At 37.0% G+C, this 25,172-nt stretch overlaps 1 protein-coding gene across 8 annotated transcripts in view; it reads left to right on the forward strand.

Annotated features, from left to right (window-relative positions):
• Positions 1-25,172, forward strand: part of LOC148855612 (uncharacterized) — a 93,823-nt gene that overhangs the window by 57,538 nt on the left and 11,113 nt on the right. For 7 of the 8 annotated variants that reach the window (XM_088941635.1, XM_088941639.1, XM_088941633.1 and 4 more), the window contains 7 exons: positions 7,122-7,377; positions 7,491-7,707; positions 8,628-8,980; positions 9,183-9,692; positions 19,974-21,141; positions 21,223-21,573; positions 21,657-21,894. In XM_088941635.1, coding sequence (XP_088797761.1) covers positions 7,122-7,377; positions 7,491-7,707; positions 8,628-8,980; positions 9,183-9,692; positions 19,974-21,141; positions 21,223-21,573; positions 21,657-21,894 — 3,093 coding nt within the window. The remainder of the gene's footprint in view (positions 1-7,121; positions 7,378-7,490; positions 7,708-8,627; positions 8,981-9,182; positions 9,693-19,973; positions 21,142-21,222; positions 21,574-21,656; positions 21,895-25,172) is intronic. The other variant, XM_088941634.1, reaches the window with a different exon arrangement.

Consider the following 25,172-nt stretch of genomic DNA (forward strand, 5'->3'; position numbering starts at 1 on the left):
ATATGTTTAGTTCGTTCATGAAAAACTGGATTCGAAGCAATATGAATCGCAACTTGATTATCGCACCATAACTTCGCTGGAACTGAGACTTAGACCGACCTCAGTTAAGAGTTGAGAAACCCACATAACCTCACACGAAGCTTGTGCCATTGCTCTATACTCAGATTTTGCACTAGATCGTGACACCACATTTTGCTTCTTACTCTTCCACGAAGCCAGATAACCACCAACAAAAACACAATAGCCAGTAGTGGACCTTCGATCAATCTTGGAACTTGCCCAGTCCACATCAGAAAAACACTCATAATTACTGTGACCATGATGCCGATACAGTATCCCCCATCCATGAGCTTCTTTCAAGTAACACAAGATTTGTTCTAAGGTTTCCCAATGATGCAATGTAGGAGAGGACATAAATTGATTTACAATACTAACTGAGTAAGCAATGTCAGGACGAGTCACTATGAAATAGTTCAACTTTCCAACTAATCTTCTATATCGTTCAGGATCATCAAAAGCATCTCCATCTTTTGTGAATTGCTGGTTAGGAAGCATTGGAGTACTGCATGGTTTGACTCTCAGTTTCCTAGTTTCTGTTAGCAGGTCTAAAACATACTTCCTCTGAGACAGGAAAATGCCTCTTTTACTCCTTGCCACCTTAATCCCCAATAAGTATTTTAGGTGCCCCAAATCTTTAGTATTGAATTGGCTCTGCAAGAAGGATTTAAGGATGAGATTCCCTTCGTGTCACTCCCATTGATAACAATATCGTCTACATATACAACAAGTAGAATGATGCCAAATGTGGATTGCTTATAGAAAGCAGTATGGTCAGATTTGCACTTTCTGATCCCAAACCTCTCTACTGCCTTACTGAATTTTCCAAACCAAGCTCAAGGACTCTGTTTTAGTCCATACAACGATTTTCGAAGATGACAAACTTTCCCAGACTCCCCTTGAGCAATAAACCCTGGTGGTTGCTCCATATAAACCTCCTCAAGAACTCCATGCAGGAAAGCATTTTTAATATCAAGCTGGTAAAGTGGCCAATCATATGTAGCTGCCAGAGAAGTAAATAATCGAACTGAAGTTAATTTTGCCACAGGGGAGAAAGTATCAGAATAGTCCACTCCATATGTCTGTGCATAGCCTTTGGCCACCAGGCGAGCCACTGATTCATCAGAATTAAATTTGATTGCAAAGACCCACTTGCATCCAACCGCTTTCCTACCAGTAGGTAAATTGATTAGATCCCAAGTACCATTCTCAGTCAAGGCATTCATTTCCTCAAGCATGGCATCATGCCACCCAGGATGGGATAAAACCTGGTGAACAGACTTGGGAATCCCTACAGAATCAAGCGAGGCAACAAGCGAACAAGAAGTAGAGGACAAACGATCATAGGTAACATAAGAGGAAATTGGACAAGTACAATGACGTTTACCTTTCTGACGAGCAATAGGTAGAGCAATTGGATAAGTACAATATCACTGTGCATTGGATCCGATGACGAAGAAGAGACCGGTGCCGGACTTGTCAAAGGAGGATTAGGTCGTCGAGAATAGATTTGAGTAATAGGTAGTTTTGGCTGAGAAGGTGGTGGTGGGGGTATTGGATCAACACTATCATCTGGACCGGTGACCTGATACACTAGTAGATCATCATCCTCTTGTGGACACACAGGTGTAGATGGAGCAGTAAAGAAAGGACGATGTTCATGGAATGTAAAATCAGCTGACACAAGATACCTGTTCAAGAGAGGAGAAAAACATCTGTACCCTTTTTGGAGACGAGAGTATCCCAGGAAGACACATTTTAATGACTTGGGGTCCAATTTGGAAACCTGCGGACGAACATCACGAACAAAACAAGAACATCCAAAGATACGAGGTTCAATAGGAAACACATATTTATTAGGAAACAAAATCTTATAAGGGATCTGATCATTTAGAACAGTGGAAGGCATGCGATTAATCAAAAAACACGCTGTAGAAACAGTATCAACCCAAAACTGTTTAGGAACATGTGTTTGAAATAAAAGAGCCCTGGCAGTTCCAAGAAAATGTCTATTTTTTCTCTCAGCCACTCCATTTTGAGATGGAGTATCAACACAAGATGATTGGTGGAGAATTCCATTCTGAGCCATGTAAGTCTGGAAGGAATCAGAGAAATATTCTTTGGCATTATCACTTCGCAATGTTTGTACAGACACATCAAACTGAGTTTTTATTTCAGCACAAAAGGTTTTAAAATGTGAAAGCAACTCAGAACGAGATTTCATTAAATAAAGCCAAGTCATACGAGAAAAATCATCCACAAAGGTAACAAAATATCGAAATCCAGTCTTAGACATAATAGGACAAGGTCCCCAAACATCTGAATGTACTAACTCAAAAGCATGACTAGCCCTTTTATTAATGCTAGAAACAGACGATAGACGATGATGTTTTGCAAACTGACAAGACTCACAATCTAAAGAAGATACATCATGAAACTGAGGAGATAACTTCTTTAACAAAGGTAAAGATGGATGCCCCAACCGACAATGAGCTTCAAGAGGAGATAAAGTACTAGAACAGGCAATGGTCTGAGGTTCCTGGGTATCCAAAATGTACAGACCTCCTGATTCTCGTCCATTACCAATAATCCTCTTGGTCATAAGATCCTGAAACAGACAATGATCAGGAAAGAATGAGATACAACAGTTAAGAGTACGAGTGAGTTTGCTAACAGATACCAAATTAAAAGAAAATTTTGGTAAACTCAATACGAATGACAAAGAAAGTGTTGGTATGGGATTGATAGTGCTAGAACCTAGGACAATAGTGCCATCTGCTAAGGTGATTGAAGAAGGAAAAGTGTGTGATTGGAAAATGGAAAAGAGATTAGGATTACGTGTCATATGATCTGTTGCACTAGAATCAATGACCCACTGAGAGGAAGAGGAAAGAAGACATGTATTGGTTTTACCTGACTCAGCAAGGGCATTGATGGACTGAGAGGTGTTCTTTAATGCCTCTTGATACTGGGAAAATTTGGCATACTCATCTGTAGAAATTGTAATGCTCTGATCTGACGATGGATTAGTAGCATCACTCGTAGTTACAACATGAGCTGACTGAGACCCAGAAGACTTTTGGTTTTTCTTTATCAATTTCTGGCAAGTCCTTTTAGTGTGTCCTGGTTCATGACAATAGTAGCATACTACTCCCCCTGTGGCCTGAGTTCCAGTATTCCGACCACTATTACTGCCACCTCTGCTACTATTCTGAGAACGAGACCGACCACTATTCTGACTGACAAGTGCACTAGGTTGTTGTATAGGTGAGGTATGGGAATCAGTATCTGTACGAAGGACCCTAGTAAAGACCTCTTTTAAAGTGGTAATCTCAGGATTAGACAGAATCTGTGACTTAGCACCATCAAATTGAGGATTAAGGCCAACCAGAAAACTCATAATAGCCATCTGTTCACGTTGAGTCTGCTGAACTTTGATATCAGTACTGAAAGGTGACAAGGCATTCAATTCCTCATAAGTGCGTTTGAAATTCATGAAATAGGTCTGAAGAGACTGATCCTGTTGTTCAGCCCGATATAATGTCTTGCAAGCATAAAAAATACGGGAAATATTTTCTTTACTAGAGAAAAGAAAAGCCAAATATTCCATTAGTTCTTTTACAAACTCACAGTTTGAGACATGACTGACATACTCATACTCAATAGAATTGTGGATTTGCAAAAACAATTGAGTGTCAATCCTTAGCCATTCAGTGCGGGTCTCATTAGTAGGAGGGTCCTTAGTTAGATGGTTGTCCTTAGAGATACTCCGTAAATACAAATGAACAGTCTTACTCTAGTCTAAATAATTAGTTCCGTTTAGTTTTTGTTCAGTGATTTTAGACAGAATGGGGATAACACTACGCATAGCCAAGTTCTTTTGTTCAACCACCATCATAAACACAGGAAAATAAACTTTTAACATCCAGCAAAGCCAATAAAACACACTTAAACAGAATCGGAAGCAGATGCAACACCCAAACAACAAGAAACCACAACTGGCAGCACTGAAATATCAACTATATAAAAAGAATAGAGAAGAAAGACTTTCTTGGTGGGCAAACAAACACCACAGGAGTAACACCGAGGCTGAGGCGATCGTCAGAAAAGAGGGGGTGAAGGTGGGTAGGCTGATCTGGGGACTCCGCTTCCATTGGTAGGGGCGGTGAGATGCAGATGTCACTTGGAATGGGTGACCTAGAGATCGCAGCTGCTGCTCACTTGGCCAACATAAAGAATTCAAAGCTGCTCACTTGGGCAGCAGATGGAAGAAAACCAGAAATTAGTTTCAGACTGGAATTGGTGTCTCCAGCTCTGATACCATGTGATAGAACAAGAATTGGAAGAAATTGATGTCTTTCAATTGAGAAAATAGTATATATATATATACAGCTTTGTAGATACTAAAAAGGAAGAAAATCATACAGCCTTGCAGATACAAAAAAGGAAGAAAATCATACAGCCTTGCAGATACAAAAAAGGAAGAAAATCATACAGCCTTGCAGATACAAAAAAGGAAGAAAATCATACAACCTTGTAGATGCCTAGTCTAGTTCTCTAAAGATAGTTTCATGCCATACAATGCCTTCCTAAGTTAACAAACCATATCATCTTGCTTCTCGAGATAAAACCCCGATAGCAACATTAATACAACTCATTTACATCACCATTCAGGAATGCATTTTTCACATCAAATTGCCATAATGACCAATTAAAATGAGCAACCAATGAAGCTAGAATGTGTTTAGATGGCATCTTTGCAACTGGAGAAAAGTTTCTCTATAATCAACTCCATAAGTTTGTGTTAAACCCTTTGCTACCAATCTGGCCTTATACCTTTCAATACTTCCATCTGACCTGTACTTCACTATGAAAACCCACTTACAACCAACATGTGTCTTCCCTCTATGTAAATCAACCACCTCCCATGTCTCATCTTGAACAAAGCATCGATTTCACCTTGCATACCTTCTCTCCACATAGGCATTTTCATAGCCTTGGTTACAGACTTGGGAATAGGAATAGAAGAAATAGAGGCCACAGGAGACATATCTAGGGTACAACTGATCATAAGAAATGTAAGAGGCTACACTATGTGTAGCAGAAGAAGATGAAACTTGTCTTTTTCCTTTCTAAGAGCTATAGGCAGGTCAAGGTCATAAATAGTAGCGGCAGGGACATTAGAAATAGGGAGAACAGTAGCACCTAGAGAATCAAAACTAAGAGTTTTCTGAAGAAGCTAAGGCACAACAGGAGTGTCACTAGAGCCTTTGTTCTCAAAGGAGACTTGAAGTGGGTATTCTTAACCTTTTTCTCTCATACATCTGTAGCTATCTCTCTAGAATAACTTCAAGAACAGGAACAGGAAATGGTATTTCAAGTTCTCTAAGATTACTCTCACCTTCCCTCTCGCCCTGGGTATAATAGGGTGTGGACTCATAAAAGGTGACATCCACAGAGACATGCCTCTTCCTTGTTATAGGATCATAACAATAGTATCGTTTTTGATTTTGTGCCTATCCCAAGAAAATACTTTTAATTGCCTTGGGATCAAATTTCGACTTGAGAGGACCAAGAATATGGACAAAGCAAGTGCACTCTAAAACATGTAAGGAAGTAACAAGGAGCTCATGACTGGAATGCAAAAGTCTAAAGGAAGTTTTAAAACCCAAAACCTGGAAAGGAACTCTGTTGATGAGATACACAACCGTATGGATTGCATCATCCCAATAAAAAATGGGTACACAATAACTAAACATATTAGTCTGGGACACTTCTAGTATATGTTGATTATTTCTCTCTGCCACCCCATTCTGTTGAGTATACACAAGAACTCTGATGAACAATACCATGATCCAACAACAATTATCCAAATAGGAGGTAAGATTCTTCTCAAAGTATTCCTTAGCATTATTAGATTGGAATACCTTGGTGTGTCTATAGAATTGTGTAATAACCATTTGGTGAAATTGTTTAACCAAAGCAGGAACCTCATCATGGGGTTTCTTAAGATAAACCCATGAATAGAGGGAGAAGTCATCAACAAAATAATAAGAAGTATTTATATCCACCCAAGCGAGGAATATAATATGGTCACCACACATCACAATGAAGAACAGGTTGACAGAAACCTTTAGAACTTCAAGAAATAGAGATTAGAATCTGCCAACCTCTGTCTTCTCCTAATAAGCAAATCTGGTCTAGTCAATTGACTCTAAGGTCACTAATAGACCCAAGAAAAATCAGATATAAATGGTGAGATCAATATTTAGCCCTTACCAAGAAGAATTCACCTGCTTCCGTGGTTCCACAGGCTTCTGGAACTTTTTCCAAGACTTTTTCTTGGGTAGCAACACTAACTTCTCCAAAAGTCACCAAACCAGGCACCAACTAAACTATCGATCCAGCCCAAAAACTATCTTATGCCGTCAGGTGGACTAAGATTGCATGAGAGAATGAAAAACAATAATCAAGACTTGTCTCCGATACCAAGTTGTTGATCACAACAGTTCAGATCACAAACTATACGTGAATGTCTGAGTTTTAGTAGTGAAGAAGAATAAATAGAGAGAAGAGAAAAGAAGAGATGGGAAATGTAGGTTGTGGAGACCAGATCATTGGGGTTGTTAGTGACCACTTAAAACTGAAGTGGTCATGTGACCACTTAAAACTATACAACATAAAGGTGAAATAACAATAGGGCCCAAGCCCAATATGAAAGGCAAAGATAAACATGAAATAATAAGGCCCAAATAGACTAGATTGTCAACACTCTTTTCTACAAACGCTAAATAGAGCAGAATGGTGGATCAGGATTCATGTAGCTGATCCCATATAGGTGGATGTTGGAACAACTGGACAAGGCTTTGTTGTGTTGAGTTGTTCTTTTTCCAAAATTCAGCTATAATGCTCGTTTCTGTGATAATCTGTGTTATCTTTCCTTTTTATTTGTTCATTACTTTAGTTACTTTTACTGTTTGTATTTATACTTAAGACTATCTTAAGTATTGTTATTCTACCAATTTTGCGTTCAAATTTCATGATTTCACCACCTGCTTGTACAGCTTGTGCATCTTCATGCCAGAGACCCAGTGTTGGAATATTGTCCCCATATGATGCACAAGTTCAGGCTATTCAGGACATGGTATCTAGCAGAATTGAGCGTAAATCTGATTTTTCCTTGTGGATGAAGGCTTTTCATAAAATTGAAAGCAGCGAGGAGGATGTGATAATAATTTCTATGGTAAGATGTAATAAGAATGGATATGTTGGGATACCTTCTGATCCTCATCTTACAAGTAATATTCTGACCAGGGCAAGGTATTGTATATTGATGATTTCATTGTTAAATTTTCTGCCTCTACTAGAGCATCTGCAATCAATTTTAGATATAGGTCTAGAATTTTATATTGTTTTGGTTTGTTGAATTGCAGGAAGTGCCTTTGGATTGTTGGAAATGAGTTAACTTTGGCTAGAGGTCCTTCCATCTGGAAAGACCTTGTGCTTGATGCGAAAGAACGTGGTTGTTTCTTCCAAGTTGGGGAGGATAGGCAATTGGCTGGAGTAATTTTAAATATCAAACAAGAGTTAAATCAGCTTGATGATTTGTTGAAAGATGACACTGCACTTTTCAAGAAAACAAAGTGGAAGGTTTGATATGTGGATACTAAAGACAGGTGGATTGTGTTTGGATTGGGGTGTAACTGGAAAAAGTGGGTGGAAAAGGTTTTGATCATTAGTTGCTTTCTACTTTCCATTGTTTTTCTATGAAAAAAGGAAGACATGGAGACTGGAAAGTAGCAGACATTTTCTGTCAAATTTATACCATTCTACTTCCATCCCCCAAATCCAAACAGAGCCTTTCATTTTTATGTATCAATAAATAGTATATTATGTATCTTCATTTTTACCTTTCATAGATGAGTTTGAAAGATTTGTTGCATTAAGCACTTGAGTCCTATCATCAATTAACTAATAGGACACTTTTTTTTTTATTAAAAAGATTTGTGCTATACCCTACTGGCAAACTAAAGTTGGAACAACATTTAGGCTGAGGAAACATCAAGTGATTTTCATGCACGGGGATCACTAAACTGACCAGTTATGTCTGTTGGCTTGTTGGTCCTTTTCCTCTTTAACTGTGTTGAATGGACTCTCCTAAATTGGCTGTGTCTGTGTTTGGATGAATGCAATTTGACATAAATGAATAGCTAATATACTGGCTGAATGCAAGTCTTTTATATCAAATGCTACCTGTTAATAAAGGCCTATTTTTGGGCCCCCTTTTGCAGGTATATGATCGATTTGAAAATATATTAACTATTGTAATAGTATAAGCATTTTCATAGATCTGTCTCGGAGGTCATGATTTATCATCTTTTCAAGTCAAGACTCCTGGACACATGTCATTACTTTTACTTCCATGACCTTGTCCATGGTGTTTCTTTGTGACATTTGTTCGTGCCTAACTAATTTCTTGTGTCTGATTTGCATATTCAACAACATGATTAATGTTGAATCTGTTAGTTTATAATAGTAATCCTTATTCTGATCTTACGGTCAATATGCAGATTTTATTCAGTGATAACTTCAAGAAGTCTTTCATTTCTTTGAGGACTCTGTTGTGCAAGCAACTAGTTATTGGGTTCTTGTTAAAGCTAGCAAATGGTTGGCGTCCAAAGCGCACATACCCATACCCTTTATGTCCATCATTGTCTAAGATTGTGAAGCTATACAGGGTGCATGGGTTATATGTTATCTGTACTACTGATACCATCAAATGTTCAAAGTTTATCCAGGTATTGAGGGTATGGGATGTCTTAGCACTTGTGGATATTCCAAAGCTTATGGATGAACTTGAAAACATGGTCTCATTGTGTACTGATAGTTACATAGAACTATGCAGCAAGGAGAAACATGAAGGGTATGCGTTATGGATATCTTAAATTATTTACTTCTTTTCTGCTTACAAGATGTGAATACTAGCCATGCAATTCTATCCAACCATGACATCAACTTGTTAAACTTTTGAATTTTTTACTAGAAAATTTTCTTTCTATTCCCATGAAAAACATAGATAACCATGCTACTAAATGCTTACACAGTTATTTTTGATACTGTTATAGGGATCTTGTTGTGCCAATGACTTGGAAAATATCTTCTGATTTTGTCAAGTATAAGGAGTCATCGTGCTCACAAGATTATTCCAGTCCCTCTGGGGGTTCAAATCGCATAAAAAGCTTAAAGTTTAGTGAAAGTTTGTTGCTGATGAAGTTCTATTCTTTATGTTCTGGTAATGTTAAATACATGCTAACTGCTTGTGACGGGAAAGAAATTGAACTTCCATTTGAATTAAGTAAGCTTGAGTCAGAGGTAATTAGGTTTCCAAGAAGTGCTTTTGTAGTAGGGAGGTCTGGAACGGGAAAGACTATTGTGTCAGTTATGAAACTGATTCATAGGGAACAACACCATGTTATTGCCTCTGATGGTTTTTCAAGCCCAGTTGATGAACCATATTGTTTTATGAGCTATGAGAATTTTGCAGCTCCTAAAACCAGTGCTCTACGCCAGATTTTTCTAACTGTCAATGCAAATCTTTGTTCGTCAGTGAAAGACTACATTACACGGCTTAGAAGGTCTGTTGCATCCCAAGTTCCTGACTTTTTCAAGATTGAGCACATGGCTATACCTTTATGTTAGCATTCTGTATGTAATGTTTTTTTTTAAAATATTTTATGTATGATATTGTGCTGCACTATATATCTCTGCTTAGTTAACTGTGTTTTAATGTAAGCTTTTACATTAAAACATATTGCATCCCGAGTTTCTGACTTTTTCAAGATTGAGAAAATGGCTATACCTTTATGTTAGCATTTTGTAATATGTTTTTTTGAAAATGTTTTATGTTTGATATTGTGCTGCACTATATATCTCTGCTTAGTTAACTGTGTTTTAACGTATACTTTTTACTCTTTTTTAAAAGGTGCACCTAGGCGCATTTTAATGTAGGTGCTTGCCTCTGTGCCAAGTTGTGTGCCTGAAGCCAGGCTCCATGCGGCCAGGAGAGTGCCTTGGTGATCTGTATAAATACTGTACCATTTTTTCTTTTACTTTTTATAGATAGATAGAGATAGAGAGAGAGAGAGAGAGAGAGAGAGAGAGAGAGACTTGGGAAAACCAGTCAACTTTTTTCGAGTTCAAGCTTAAAGGGGAAAGTCCATTAATTTGTTAAGGTATTTTCTTCCTTCTTGGGAAAACTAGTCAACTTTGTTTGAGTTCAAGCTTCAAGGGGAAAGTCCATTCATTTGTTCAGGTATTTTTTTCTCCCTCTTCTTTTCTTTCTTTTCTTTCCCCTTTGTTTTCACTCCAAAACAGGGGATCCCCTCCACTGTTACCTTTCGTTTTCTCTCCTAAAAAATTTCTTCCAAAACAGGGGCTTGGCCCCATTCTTGTTTTTTAATATTTTCTATATGCTTTCACCCAAAACAGGGGCTAAACGCCATCCCAACCATTGGTAGACCTTCCATGAATACAAGTAATCACATTATGTCATAAATTTCCAAAGCCATATTCCAAGTAGGACAAAAGTTACACTATTATGAAAAAGCAGGTAGTCTCATGATGCTTCAGTCGTGATCATTTTAGAAGATTATGGGGCTGATTTCATTTCCAACTAGAGAAAGACCACATACTAAGTATGGGGCAACTACATCTGTGTATCATTTGGTTTGAAATTTACTATTTAGCTATAAGAATTAAATTAGAAAATTAATATTGGTCTTATATCTTTGTAATTGACAATCTATTCTGACCTACTTTGTTTGAAACCCACTATTAATTTATGTTGTCTTTATTTTGATTTAAGAGATTAAATGAGGTCTTATTTGTAAACAACAACCCACTTTATTTGGTATTTACTATCTAATATTATCTATTTTGAGTTGTTTATTTTTAAAAGATAAATTAAGTTACGCTTCTAAAAAAATTAAATCTAGTTTGTAATTAATAAAGTATTTCGTCTAAAAGAATGAACCTCATACCATTAAAGGTCTTTATAGTTAATAAATCTTTATTTTATTTGAATTAAGAATGGGACTCACATCATTTTATGAGACCCACTATTTGTCTAGCATATTTGATTTGAATTCCTTTTCTAATTGTGAAGAAATTAAATCAGGTTTGTTTTGTAATTGGCTTATAGCAGACTACATTAAATTTTAAGTGGGCGAGCAGCTTGGCAGTTACATAAAGAAAGTAAAATTATAACAAATAACAGGCCCATTAAGTGAGGCCCATCAACATAAAATAAAAGATAAAATTAAGGATATCACATGGCTATTAGGGCCCATTTGGCCCAGTCTCTTTACACTCCCCCTCAAGTTGAGCATAGATGTCTGTCATGCCCAACTTGCTTATATAGTGTGTCAATTTCCCCCTGGGAACTCCCTTGGTCAAGATATCAGCCAGTTGCTCTTTTGATGTGATAAACAGTAAACAAACTTCTCCTGAAGAGACTCTTTCCCTTATGAAATACCTATCAACCTCAATGTGCTTAGTTCAGTCATGCTAAACAGGATTATGTGCAATGTTGATAGCAGCTTGGTTGTCACAATAGAGCATCATTGGTTTTTCGTAGTCCACCCCCAACTCCTCTAGAATAGACCGTAGCCATAGTAATTCTAACACACCATGAGCCATTGCCCTGTATTTTGCTCCAGTTGAAGATCTAGCAACTCCTCCAAGACATAATATTCCCAGCAACCTGAGCACAATAACCAGAGGTGGACCTTCTGTCATCAGTACATCCTGCCCAATTTGCATCAGTAAAGGCTTCCAACTTCATGTGACCATGCTTAGCAAATAGAATACCTTTCCTTGGAGTACTTTTCAAGTAGCACAAAACCCTTTTTGCAGCAGCTAGATGCGTATCCCTGGGAGAATGCATAAACTGACTGATAACACTTACTGCATAGGAAATATCTAGCCGAGTCATGCAAAGGTATAACAACTTCCCAAGCAGCTTTTGAAACACTCCTTTGTCAGACCAAGGTGCACCATCTGTGGCAGAAAGCTTATAATTAGGATTAATGGGAGTGGAGATGGGTTTAGCTCCAAGTTTACCAGTTTTAGCAAGAAGATCAAGGACATATTTGCGTTGACATATGAATATACCATCCTTAGATCGAGCAACTTCAATGCCCAAGAAATACCGAAGATCTCCCAAATCTTTGATTTCAAATTCAGAGTTGAGAAATGCTTTTAGGTTACTGGCCTCTTCAATGTCATTACCCGTGACCACAATATCAACATAAACAATCAAGAAGGTCACCAGAGAGCCATTTCTCTTCAAGAACAGTGTATGATCAGATTGTTTGAGACCATAAAGGGATTTGTGTAGTTTACACACCTTGCCTTTCATTTCTTTCCCATACACTCCTGGAGGTAGAGACATATAGGCCTTTTCATTCAATTCTCCACTCAAGAAATTATTTTTAACATCAAACTGGTGTAGGGGCTAGTCAAAAGTAGCTGTTAGAGAAAGTAAAACCCTGACTGAAGTCATCTTAGCTACAGGAGCAAATGTCTCCAGATAGTCAATGCCATACATTTGGGTGTAACCCTTAGCAACCAACTGAGCCTTAAACCTCTCAACATAGCCATCGGAGTGATATTTAATAGTAAACACCCATTTACAACCCACTGGTTTCTTCCCTTTCGGCAAGTCCACAATGTCCCAGGTATGATTCTTATGCAGTGCATCATGTTCAGTCATCATAGCATCCCTTCATTCAGCTTGAGATAAACCTTTCGGTACACACCTGGGTATCACATGGGAAGAAACAGAGGCAAGAAAAGAGTAGTAGGAAGGGGAGATAAGGTTGTAAGATAAGTGTTTGGATATACAATGGGCTGTACACTTTCGCTTTCCCTTGCGAAGAGCAATAGGAAGGTCAAGGTCTGGAACAGTCAGAGATGGGTCAGTAGAGGGCTGACCTGTTTCCTCAGGAATGGTGGGAGTGGCAAGATGCTCTTTTGAAGGAGTGGAAACAACCTGCACATGTCTGAATCTCTGCCTTTGGTACCAGCTTTGGAGAGCAGGAGCAAAAGTAGGAGGGGGAACAAGAACATCAGGGGTAGGTCCAGTGGAAGAGGTGGACACCCCATGATCAGAGTCACAAGGAATGGGAAGTGGAACAGCTGGAGACATAGCAAAGTACTCATCAGATTTCTCCCCCTCAGGAGGAATACTGAAGAAGGGAGTCAACTCTGCAAAGGTGACATCTCGAGAAACAAAGCGGGTGCCACGAACCGGATCAAAGCAACAATAACCCTTTTGTGTGGAAGGATATCCCAGAAACACGTACTTATGAGCCCTGGGTTCAAAATTGTACCTTTGGTGACTATGAATATGCACATAGCAAGTACACCCAAACACACAAAGAGGAAGAGAAAAGAGATCCTCATCCGGGAAGAGAAGACTAAAAGGGGTTTTAAAGCCAAGGACCTGGGAGGGCATACAGTTGATCAGAAAGGTAGCAGTAAGAACAACATCTCCCCAAAACATGGGATGCAAATAAAAGGGATCTGGCAACCTCAACCACATGCATGTTCTTTCTTTCCGCCACCCCATTTTGTTGTGGAGTGTAGGAACAAGAACTTTGATGAATAACCCCAAAAGTTTCAAGATAGGTGGAGAGGGTTCTCTCAAAATACTCCTTAGCATTGTTAGAGCGGAATATTTTGATACATGTATTAAATTGGGTGAGGATGAGTTCATGAAATTTTTTCACAATAGCTGGTTGGATTTCATGAGATAAATCCAAGTGTAACGTGAATAATCATCAATGAAAAGGATAAAGTACCTGTAACCCCCCATGGTTGGCATGTGATATGACCCCCACACATCAGAGTGAACAATATAGAAAGGAGAAAAAGATCTTTTATTGCTAATTGAATAGGAATGTCTACAATGCTTTGCCAACTCACATGATTCACAATGAAGACTCGATAAAGACATTCCTTTAAACATATCTGGGAATAGATGACTCAAAGCAGAAAAGGACAAGTGACCAAACTGAAAATGACATAATAAAATTTTGTTAACAGACTGACACGATTGACTCTAAGGCAACTCCATGAGGTGGTCCCAAAGCTTGATCTGGTGTGTCCAGCAAGTATATTCCGTTCACCTCATTGCCACTCCCAATCATCCTCTGAGACTGTAGGTCCTGAAAAACACAATGAGTGGGAAAGAAAGTTATGTTGCAATTCATTGACTTTGTTAAGCTACTAACAGATAAGAGGTTTGTGTTAAGCTTAGGGACATGAAGAACAGAAGATAAGAACAGGGTGTCAAAGGTCTTTATATCACCTTTACCGGAGATGAGGGCAAGGGACCCATCGGCAAGGGATATTTTCTCTTTCCCAGAGAGGAGGTGATTTGAGCAAAATAGGTTAGATAGGCTGGTCATATGGTCTGATGCACCGGAATCAATAATCTGAGGGATTTTACGATTACTTGAAGCAGAAGCATGATTCGCAGAAGCACGAGTACCTGAGTGAGCAAAAGCCGATGAAGATGATGTACTGTTGGAAAGGTGAGTTGAAGAAACCATAGCTTCCAGGTGATTTAGGAGCCTCCCATACTTCTCAAAATCCAGCTTCATTGCAGCCAACTGCTCAATAGTTTATTTTTCTTCGCTTTCCTTACTTCCCTGTTCAGGCACTGTAGCAACATTAGCAGTCTTGGATTTTCCCACTTGACTGCCCTTCTTAGGGTTATATTCTTAAATTTATCAGGAAGAAGTTCAGGATGAAGCTTCCAACATGTGTCCTTTGTATGTCGTGGTTTTTTGCAATATTCACACAATTTCTCTCTTTTCTCAGTAGGGCCCTTTGGTTTCATTCCCGCATGTGCAAAATGTTTTGTAGGACTCTGCAACTGCACCTGCAACCTACTCTCCTCACTACTTATCGTAGCATATGCCTGTGAAAGAGTAACCTCATCCCTGGCCAAAATGTTCTGTCTGATAATATCAAACTCAGGATTGAGTCCAATGAGAAACTCAAACACCCTATTTCTCTCCACTAGTTTTCTATACATTTCAACATCCTTTTTACTCTCCCATACCACAGTTTCTATAACATCAATTTCTTACCATAGGGACTTTAGTTTAGAGTAGTAGATTGCCACACTCTTCTCCCCCTGTCTCAAGTTATTCACATCACTTTTCAATTTGTATGCTCTGGCTACATTCAGTTTCTGTGGTCTCAGTTACACTGTCCCATATCTCTTTAGCCGAAGACATCCAGAGATAGTGCTGGCTTATATGAGGTTGCATAGAGTTGACTAACCATCCTATAATAATATAGTTCTCTTGCATCCATCTTTCAAATTCAGGGTTTGTTTCTTCGGGTTTCACTTTGCTGCTTGTGAGATACCTGAATTTTCCTTTACTACAAACATAGATTTTTATAGACTGTGCCCAAGCAAGATAGTTCGTCCCATCTAGCTTAATTGTGGTAACACCCGTCAAAATGGAATCTATTGAGCCGATCCAGAAGCTGGCCCCTACTTGAACTCACTTCTGTATGTTTCCATTAGTCAAACGAAAATCAAAGAACAGAAAATTTTGACTATGTAAACTTACTTGAAGTCAAACCAGAACTTGGGTGTTTGAAAAACTAGGGTTTTGCTCCGTTCAGTAGATGGGCGGGAGAGAGAAGACATTGCCGCACCACTAGAGTAACCCAAACTCTTCCGAACCTGAACCGCCCTCCTTTAGCAGTCACAAGACACCTTGCAAGCACAGAGCACCACACCCAAGCTTCACCTTTCCTGGTAACTTGAAAATCTCCAGTCGGCTAGGGTTTTGGGCAGCAGAAAAACAACAACACTTCTTGGCAAAATCTAGCAAGAACTAGACTCTCCAAACGCTTCTACCAACTAGGCAAGTGATTCTCTATACTATAAAGAACCTATCTCTTCATACACTCTCTTGATTTTAGAGTGTACAGGAACAAAGGAAAAAGAAAAAAGACGAACTGAACCTGCTCTGATACCAAGATGTAAATCAGTCCTCTAATATCAAGATTAAATTTAGTGATTAGTAGAATAGAACAGATCTGAATAACTGTATAAGAGAGGAAGATGGCGAAGAGAAGAGGTAAGAGAAGAAGAAGTCGAATTAATCACCCTTCTCCTCTAACCCTATTTTTTATTAATCTCTAAAAAATTGATGATGACAAGTATACCCTTAAGTGGGCGGCCAGCTTGGCAGTTACATAAAGAAAGTAAAATAAGAACAAATAAGAACAAATAACAGCTTGGCAGTTAAGTGAGGCCCATCAACATAAAATAAAAGATAAAATAAAGGATATCACATGAGAGGCTGTTAGGGCCCATTCGGCCCAGTCTCTTTACACACTATATATCTCTGCTTAGTTAACTGTGTTTTAACGTATACTTTTTACTCAGTGTTTTAAAAGGTGCACCTAGGCGCATTTTAATGTAGGTGGTTGCCTATGTGCCAAGTTGTGTGCCTGAAGCCAGGCGCCATGCGGCCAGGAGAGTGCCTTGGTGATCTGTATAAATACTGTATCATTTTTTCTTTTACTTTATATATATATATATATATATATATATAGAGAGAGAGAGAGAGAGAGAGAGAGAGAGAGAGAGAGAGAGAGTTGGGAAAACCAGTCAACTTTGTTAGAGTTCAAGCTTCAAGGGGAAAGTCCATTCATTTGTTAAGGTATTTTTTTTCTTCCTCTTTTTTCCTTTCTTTCTTACCTTCAACTCTTCCTTCCTTCTTTCCTTCTTTCAGTCTTCTTTTCTTTCCCCTTTGTTTTCACTCCAAAACAGGGGATCCCCCCCATTGTTACCTTTTGTTTTCTCTCCTAAAAATTTCTTCCAAAACAGGGGCTTGGCCCCATTCTTGTTTTTTAATATTTCCTATATGCTTTTACACCCAAAACAGGGGCTAAACGCCATCCCAACCATTGGTAGACCTTCCATGAATACAAGTAATCACATTATGTCATAAATTTCCAAAGCCATATTCCAAGTAGGACAAAAATTCTTAAACCATATCCCAATGTGACTATATGACATCTCATGTCCTCCCCAAGCTCCTGATGAAAATCCCTCGTTATTTTCTACAACCTTTTAGCAATCACAATAGGAACCTTGAAAATAGACATGTAATAAATTGAGAGGGTTTTTGGTGTGTATTTGATGAATGTGAGTCCACCACTTAAAGAGAGATAAGGTTGGAAAAAGAAGCAGTCATAGGTTTACCTCATGAGTGGAGATCAAGGCATTTAATAGGCCATTCCAGTGGGGAATAATCTAGCTTCAAAGCAATTCTTTTCATCTTATCCCTTTCCAAATGTACACTTGCTATTGATGGATTCACTACCTAGCTGGTTGATATCTCGGATGCCATTGCCTATGATGTCTAAGGATTAACTAGGTCAAACCATAGTCATTGTTAAAACTTTATCTATTTGTACACATCTCTAAAATGACCTTACCCAATGTTGGTCCTGGCTATTTGGGATTTTGGGCTGGATAAATTGGATATGGTCCCAACCGTTGGCATTTTCTCCAGGAAGTGTCCTCCCTTAGCCTTGAACCTATGTTCACACTTTCCAGCCCAAGATTTTATTGTTACACCAAGCAATGGCCCATTGTTTGTATTCCTCTATTTTTCGTAATAATATCATTTATGGGTGATTGTTTATAAGTAGGATTTGACATAATATAAAAGAAGACTGAAGTTCTTTTAGATATATATATATATATACCAGTAAGCGTTGCTTTGCACGTGGTAATTCTAGATGATGATCATGGTAGTAATAATGCATCTAAAAAATATCTATAAATGTGTATTTTTTTTTTATTTTTTTATTATTAATTAGATGCATATTGCAAAATCCAAATCTCATTACATAAACACCTTATCTAAATATGTGAAATCGTATCCAACTATGAAGTTTTATGTGTCATTGATAGGCCTACTGCATGGCTAGATTCTTCTTCTTGTAAGGTCTTATCTTTTTAGAATATCTTTTTTTAGTTAATTTGTAAAAGAAATGTAAGATTTAAATGGAGGCAATTGAATGAGGTGAAAAATAGTAGTTCAATTTACAATTTAAACCTTACAATTAATTAGAGTCTAAATTCAAAATTGAGTATTTTAGTAAAAAAAAGTTCCACAATTTTATTCATATTTTTAATTGTAGTGTAAATATAAAATTATAGATGGGTTAAATTTTTTCTATAATCTTTTTGTATTTCTATAATGTGATAGTTATATAATATTATTATTGTGCCTTCATGTTTTTTTTCAACATTTATGTATTTTTTTCTTTTTTGTACTTTTATATTATATTTATTTATTATTTGTTTATGACATTAAATGCTAACACATTTGACCCAAAAGTTAAACTATTGATCTTTGTCAAACAGTAAAATAATTTCATTTTTGGCCAGTTCTAAATTTTGTATTTCATTTTCATTATCAATAAAAATAGTTCTTGTTTATTACACTTATTTTTTTTTTAATTTGATTAATCACAATATCATAAATGTGTCTATTTTTTTCACATTTTTGTAAACTTCTACATTTATTTTGATTTTAAAAAATTTATTATATGACTTCATAGTTTGATCAATTTGATTCAGATGGTTGAATATTGATATAGATCTAGTTAGTAGCATTTATTAGTTAAAAATTAATTAAATATAGGATTTTGTAAGAGAAAATGAGAGAAAATGAGAGGAGATTAAATGAGATGGAAAGTGACAATTGATGTTACATTTTCAACCGTTACAATTAGAGATGTAATAAATAGACAAATATGGGCGTTGTAATAGCCATCAAAGGTTGGCATTAAAACTGTAATAAAATGATGCTTATACCCTTTCTCAAACAAAGAAATAGATGGTAATTTTAGTCCAAAAAATACTTCCTTTTTGCATTCACATCTTTGCATTCAGTTTTACGAAGGTGCCTTGCGCCACTAGTTTTCCAAAAACAACACCCTTTTTTGACCTCAAAATCCCAAATTTTAGCATTTTTTTAAACAAAATGGTTGGTTGGTTCAGTTTGGTTTCAATTTGGCACTTTGCAAAATCTGAAGGTAACAGTTCAGTTTCAATTAGTCATGGTTGTATTCTTTGTCCTAGGCCAATCCTGACCTGGACCTGCTTCAAGTCTTCACATAATGTGGGCAGGCCCATGCCAAGCAACTCCTTGGTCAAGCTAGCACGACACTATATAGAATTTGAATTTTTAAAGCAATATTATTAATTCATATGGTTATGGGTGGATTCCTGGCTGGGGCCCAGGCAGGCCTCAATACCGTTAATACCCTGTAAAAACCTGGCTTGGGCTCTGCTTTGCCCAGCTCATGGTTTCTCTCTATTTCTATTGCCTTGATGGTATCTTATTATCCTTATTTAGGGAAAATTTTCAGTTAAGAATAATACTTAACTTCTTGATGCAATGAGAATATTTCCTTTGCTTTTAAGAAAATATTTTGATTAAAGCTGGTCTGTAAATAATAGTTAATTTAATTTAACTAAACTGTGCCAAAAGCTTTAGGTGCACATATTTTGTCTGGAGGACTCTTTGAACCAAGTTATTGTCTGTTTTCTTTTCACTTTCTCATTTCATTAATCACCTTTTCGTCCTCACTTTGTTGTTCTTGAGTTCCTGTAGTTTTCATTAGGTGTGTGAGTGCCCCGTTTTAATCATATAGAAAGTTGACTTTGAAAGGCTTGCATAATGTATTTTTTGTGAATGGGTATGTTGTCTGTGCGTTTTGTATATGCAATCCTTCCTTTTTTTGTTAGCATTCATCAGAGTTCTGAGTTTAGTGTGTCATCTAGTTTTCTTGTTTGAATCCAGGCTTGTTACTGGTGATGAAATACAGGGGGACCTAAATGAGATAAAGATGCAAGAGGTTGGTGATGATTTATCTTTATTTTCTGATATTCCTCAAAGCTTCATTGATATTCCTGAGAGACATTTCCCCCTGGTTATTTCTTTGAGGAAATTCTTGTTAATGCTAGATGGTAGCATGCCGGCATCATATTTTGATAGATTTCATGATATAAAGGAGATATCTGATGATAAACGATCTTATTTGTCCCATGCATCACAACAGCTTATCAGAAGTAAGGAGGTTGATTTTGAACGCTTTTATACTTTATACTGGCCCAGTTTCAACATGAAGCTTACCACGAAACTGGATCCTGCTTTGGTGTTTACTCAAATTACTTCTTATATAAAGGGTGGACGTGGACTGGGTAAAACCTATCATCATGAAAAAATGGATGAAAATGATTACATCATGTTGTCTGAAATGCGAAGTTCTACTTTGTCCAAAGATGAAAGAGAGATGATATATAAGATTTTCCTTGATTATGAGAAAAGGAAACAGATGAATGGTGATTATGACATCTCTGATTTGGTGATTGACCTTCACCGTCGATTCAGAGTTGATGGGTATAAGGGTGCTATGGTGGACTTTGTTTATGTTGATGAGGTCCAGGATTTTACCTTGAATCAGATTTCTCTACTAAAATATATCTGTGCAAATGTCCAGGATGGATATCTTTTTTGTGGTGACACAGCACAAACCATCATGAAGGGTGTCAGCTTTAGGTTTCAGGAAATCAGGTCCATGTTTTACAGAGAGTTTCTTGGTGAGTCTGGTAAGTTGTCTGATCTCTTTGAGTTGACCCAAAATTTTCGCACACATGCTGGAATCTTGAATTTGGGACAGAGTATTCTGGAGTTGTTGTACCATTTCTTTCCATTATGCATTGATCGTTTGATTGTGGAAAGAAGCCCCATTTATGGAGAGACCCCTGCAATTATTGAATCAGCAAATGAAGATATCCTAGGGACTATGTTTGGGACTGGAGGAATCGGTAGCAATTGCCTACTTACATTTGGAGCAGAACAGGTCATTTTAGTTCGTGATGACTTAACCAAAAGGGAAGTTATTGATCAAATAGGAAACAATGCTCTTGTTTTGACCATTTTTGAGAGCAAGGGCTTGGAGTTTAAGGTGAGCAAAAGACTCCTTATGCATATTTATGCTTATTAATTTGTACATTTCAATGTTTCTTTTACCTCTATTTTCCCGCAGGACGTTTTGATATACAATTTTTTCAAGGGGTCTCCTTTGAAACAGCAATGGAGGGTAATTTATGAATTCATGGATGGTCAAGGCTTACTTGATGCTTCTTTGACTAAGTTTCCCTGTTTCAATGAAAATAAGCACATTACATTATGTTCTGAATTAAAGCTATTATATGTTGCAATTACTCGCACAAGAAATAGGCTGTGGATCTTTGAAAGTATGCCAGAATTCGCGAAACCATTGTTTGATTACTGGAAAACGAGGAATCTTGTCCAACAGAGGAAATGGGATTTATCCTTTATTTCTAGTATGCAAATTCTCTGTAAACCTGAGGAGTGGAAAATTAGAGGTCAGAAGGTATGGTTTGTGTAGATTGAGCCATATGTATTTAATCAAAATTATAAGTTTTAGCTTGTTAAACCACTATTTTTTTTTTGCAGTTTTTTAATGAGGGAAACTATCAGGCTGCAATATTGTGTTTTAAACATTCTGGAGATGTTTACCTGGAAAATTGGGCCAAAGCTGCATCTTTTCAAATGGATGGAGATCGTAAATTACATACAGATTTTCAAACAGCTCTTAATTTACTATCAAAGGCTTCTGAGATTTATGAGATGATTGGAAAATTTGAGTCATCAGCCATATGTTTTATGAAGTTAGGCTATTATGAAAAAGCAGGTAGTCTCATGATGCTTGGGTTAGTCTCATTCTGTACCTTTCACTTTTTTTACTATATGACCCTAATGGAAGGTGTCAGCCTTTTCCTTTTAGTTATTCATTTTAATAGTCGATTATACTTTATATAATGTAGCAATAATTTGTAGTTTTGTTTCTTATTATTCTTCTTGGATATGTTGGTTTTGGTAGTTGGAAAAATGTGTCCTTTAATAATGCTATGGTTTGTGCATTCTTGTGTGCGATTTTTAGAGAATGGAGTATGCTTAGTACTTTAATTATTAAAGTCAAACACGTTTAACTGCTAACCTATTCAACGGTGATGTCAGAAAACATGATACAATTTTAGCATTTTTAAAAGTAGTTGCTTCTTATGAATGTTGATATGAAGAAGTGTCTTTAGATATTAAATATTTACCTATTTATTTATTTATTTTATTTTCTCACTGTATATATTTTTTCTAACAAGTCTGAGAAAAGCATTTTTCTGTCTGTGCTTGAGAAAAGCAAGCATTCATTATGTACTAAGACTGAGTTTGATCCCAAGTAAGTCTACTTTCTATTCCATTTAAGTCTCAACATCCACATGCATTTCCTAGAGAAAGAAGCTTCACTAAAGCACCGAACCAAACCTTGATGATAACCCGATCTGATTCAGCCATCCCCCATATTCAAGGTTCTTGTTCATTCCAAAGATATAGTTTTAGAAATTCCCACTAAAAATCCTAGTTCTCAAAAGCTCATAATTTTGAGAGTTATCACTTTGTGCAAAACCTTCTCAAAATGATTCCAAATTCCAGCCGCTTATTTGCTTCACTTGCATAAACATTCGTCTAAAACAGTTTGAGAAAATCCCATTCCAGTCTAGTGATATTGATTTTTTTTCTATACTTTTTCCCTGGCCTCTCAACTCCATCCAGCTTCAGTAGAGACTTCAAGTACTTGTGGGGCATTGAAGTTGCATGTTGTTAGGTTGCTGAGAAATCACCAAATAAAAGATAAACATATAAAAACCAGTATAAGATCCAACCACCAAAACAGTCCAGCATCCATCACATCTAAAATTAAGAACCCCCAAAAGCAGCCCTTACATCTTCCATCTCATCAAACATGAGGACCCTAGCTCAACCATGCATCCAGCAGGACCATTGAAACAACCAACCCAACCCCCTCTTCTCCTACAACTTTAGTCGACAAACTTTACCCTTCAAACTGATACTACCACTGTGCTTAACTAGACTTACCTACCCCAACATTCTCCAACTCCATAAAATCTTTTCTGCCAATATCTTTGCCACACAAAAAGAAAAGTCCCATGATTTTGCTGATTTGTACCACTTCTTCCAATTCTAACTTCTTTTCTACTGTCTACGCATCTTGTTTGATCAAGGATTTAATCATCATTGCTCTTTTGCCCCTGCGAACCTTCCTCCTCGTTGTCCATAAAGCCCATCTTTCAACCAAGAGAAAACCTCAGACACATGTATCAGCTACCCTGACTTTGAACCTTTAGATCTTTTAAGAATCAGAACATTTTATTTTGAGCTACTTCCTCTTGCTCCCTTCTCACTCACTAGTTTTGGCCGTTCTTCTACCCAAATCTCTTCCAAAATTTCTTACTTTTTTGCATGGCGATGATCAAGATTACTGATGGATCTTGATTCTAAAGGAGTTTGAAGACATGCGTCACATAACTCTTGGACATTTTAGAAAACAATGGAGCTGATATTATTTCCAATTTTGATTTTCAATTTTAGAGAACGCAGGTAAAACATGTACATAGTTTATATTTTTAAAACAGCAATAAATCAAGTATGAAAGTGAAGAAGAATAGAGAAAGAGAGTTCAGATGAGAAAAGAATAGAGATGCAACAAAAAGTTCAAGCTGTCACCTCTTTAAATCTATTTTATCAAGTATAGTGCAATAGACAATGACCATTATATCCCTGGCCTTCCAATCCGTAAAAAGAGATAAGAAACACTGCAGTAAACAGCAATAAAATAAAATAAACATCTATAAAAGCAATATATAAATTTCTAGAAATAAAGGTCAATCAATCAACACTCCATTTCATGTTTTGTCAGTTTTTTGGCACAACAAAGATCAAGAGTACTGATTCAAAAGGTGCTACAAGGCTTCAGTCGTGATCATTTTAGAAGATTATGGGGCTGATTTCATTTCCAACTAGAGAATGACCACATACTAAGTATGGGGCAACTACATCTATGTATCATTTGGTTTGAAATTTACTATTTAGTATAAGAATTAAATTAGAAAATTAATATTGGTCTTATATCTTTGTAATTGACAATCTATTCTGACCTACTTTGTTTGAAACCCACTATTAATTTATGTTGTCTTTAATTTGATTTAAGAGATTAAATGAGGTCTTATTTGTAAACAACAACCCACTTTATTTGGTATTTACTATCTAATATTATCTATTTTGAGTTGTTTATTTTTAAAAGATAAATTAAGTTACGCTTCCAAAAAAAGTTAAATCAAGTTTGTAATTAATAAAGTATTTCATCTAAAAGAATGAAACTTGTTGGAATAATGTTAAAATAACTTAGTTGCAGATGTTAGGGCCTGTTTGGCTAATTAAAGTTTTTTTAATTTCGTTTTTTTATTTCTGTTATGTCTATTATTGTACTCAGGGGCACAAGGGTCTTTTGCCTTGTTATTTATGTCGCCCTATATATAGTAAAATAAACACTGGCACCGCTGGTACTGTTACATTGCAAACCTTCTCTCTTCTCTCCTCTCTTCTCTTCTCTCCTCTTCCACTTATCTCTGGCCAGCTACACTGTCAAGATGGTATCAGAGCGGGAATGTTGATTAAAAGAGAGTAGATCGATCAACCCTACTGTCAAGGGAAGATTGATCAACCCAAAGAACAAATCGAACAAACTAGCAGAAAAGAAATCTGATTCTGGACTACAGAATAGGTACGACTGGTACAGTTCTCCCTATTTTTTCTCTTCTTTACTCTCCTTGGTCATGTGCTGAGTGAAAACCCTATGAATCTGGGGCGGCTGAATGCTGTCGAACCTGTGTAACCCTAGTTTTCTTGGATCGTGTGATCCTGTTCATGTGTTAAGACAACTGTAGATCAATGTTGACCTGTCTTCTCAATGGTTTGAGTTGACTATTAGTAAGAAGGATCTCTCCTGCTGACTAGTGGCTGTTAAACATTTTGGAATTCTTGTAGGTGGGGATTGATAAAACCATACAGGTCTGAAATCTGCCGAATATTACCTCAGTTCTTTATCCGGAATTT

Source organism: Nelumbo lutea, chromosome 4, assembly GCF_056320005.1.
Source record: "Nelumbo lutea isolate HS-2025 chromosome 4, American lotus-T2T, whole genome shotgun sequence".
Taxonomy (NCBI): domain Eukaryota; kingdom Viridiplantae; phylum Streptophyta; class Magnoliopsida; order Proteales; family Nelumbonaceae; genus Nelumbo; species Nelumbo lutea.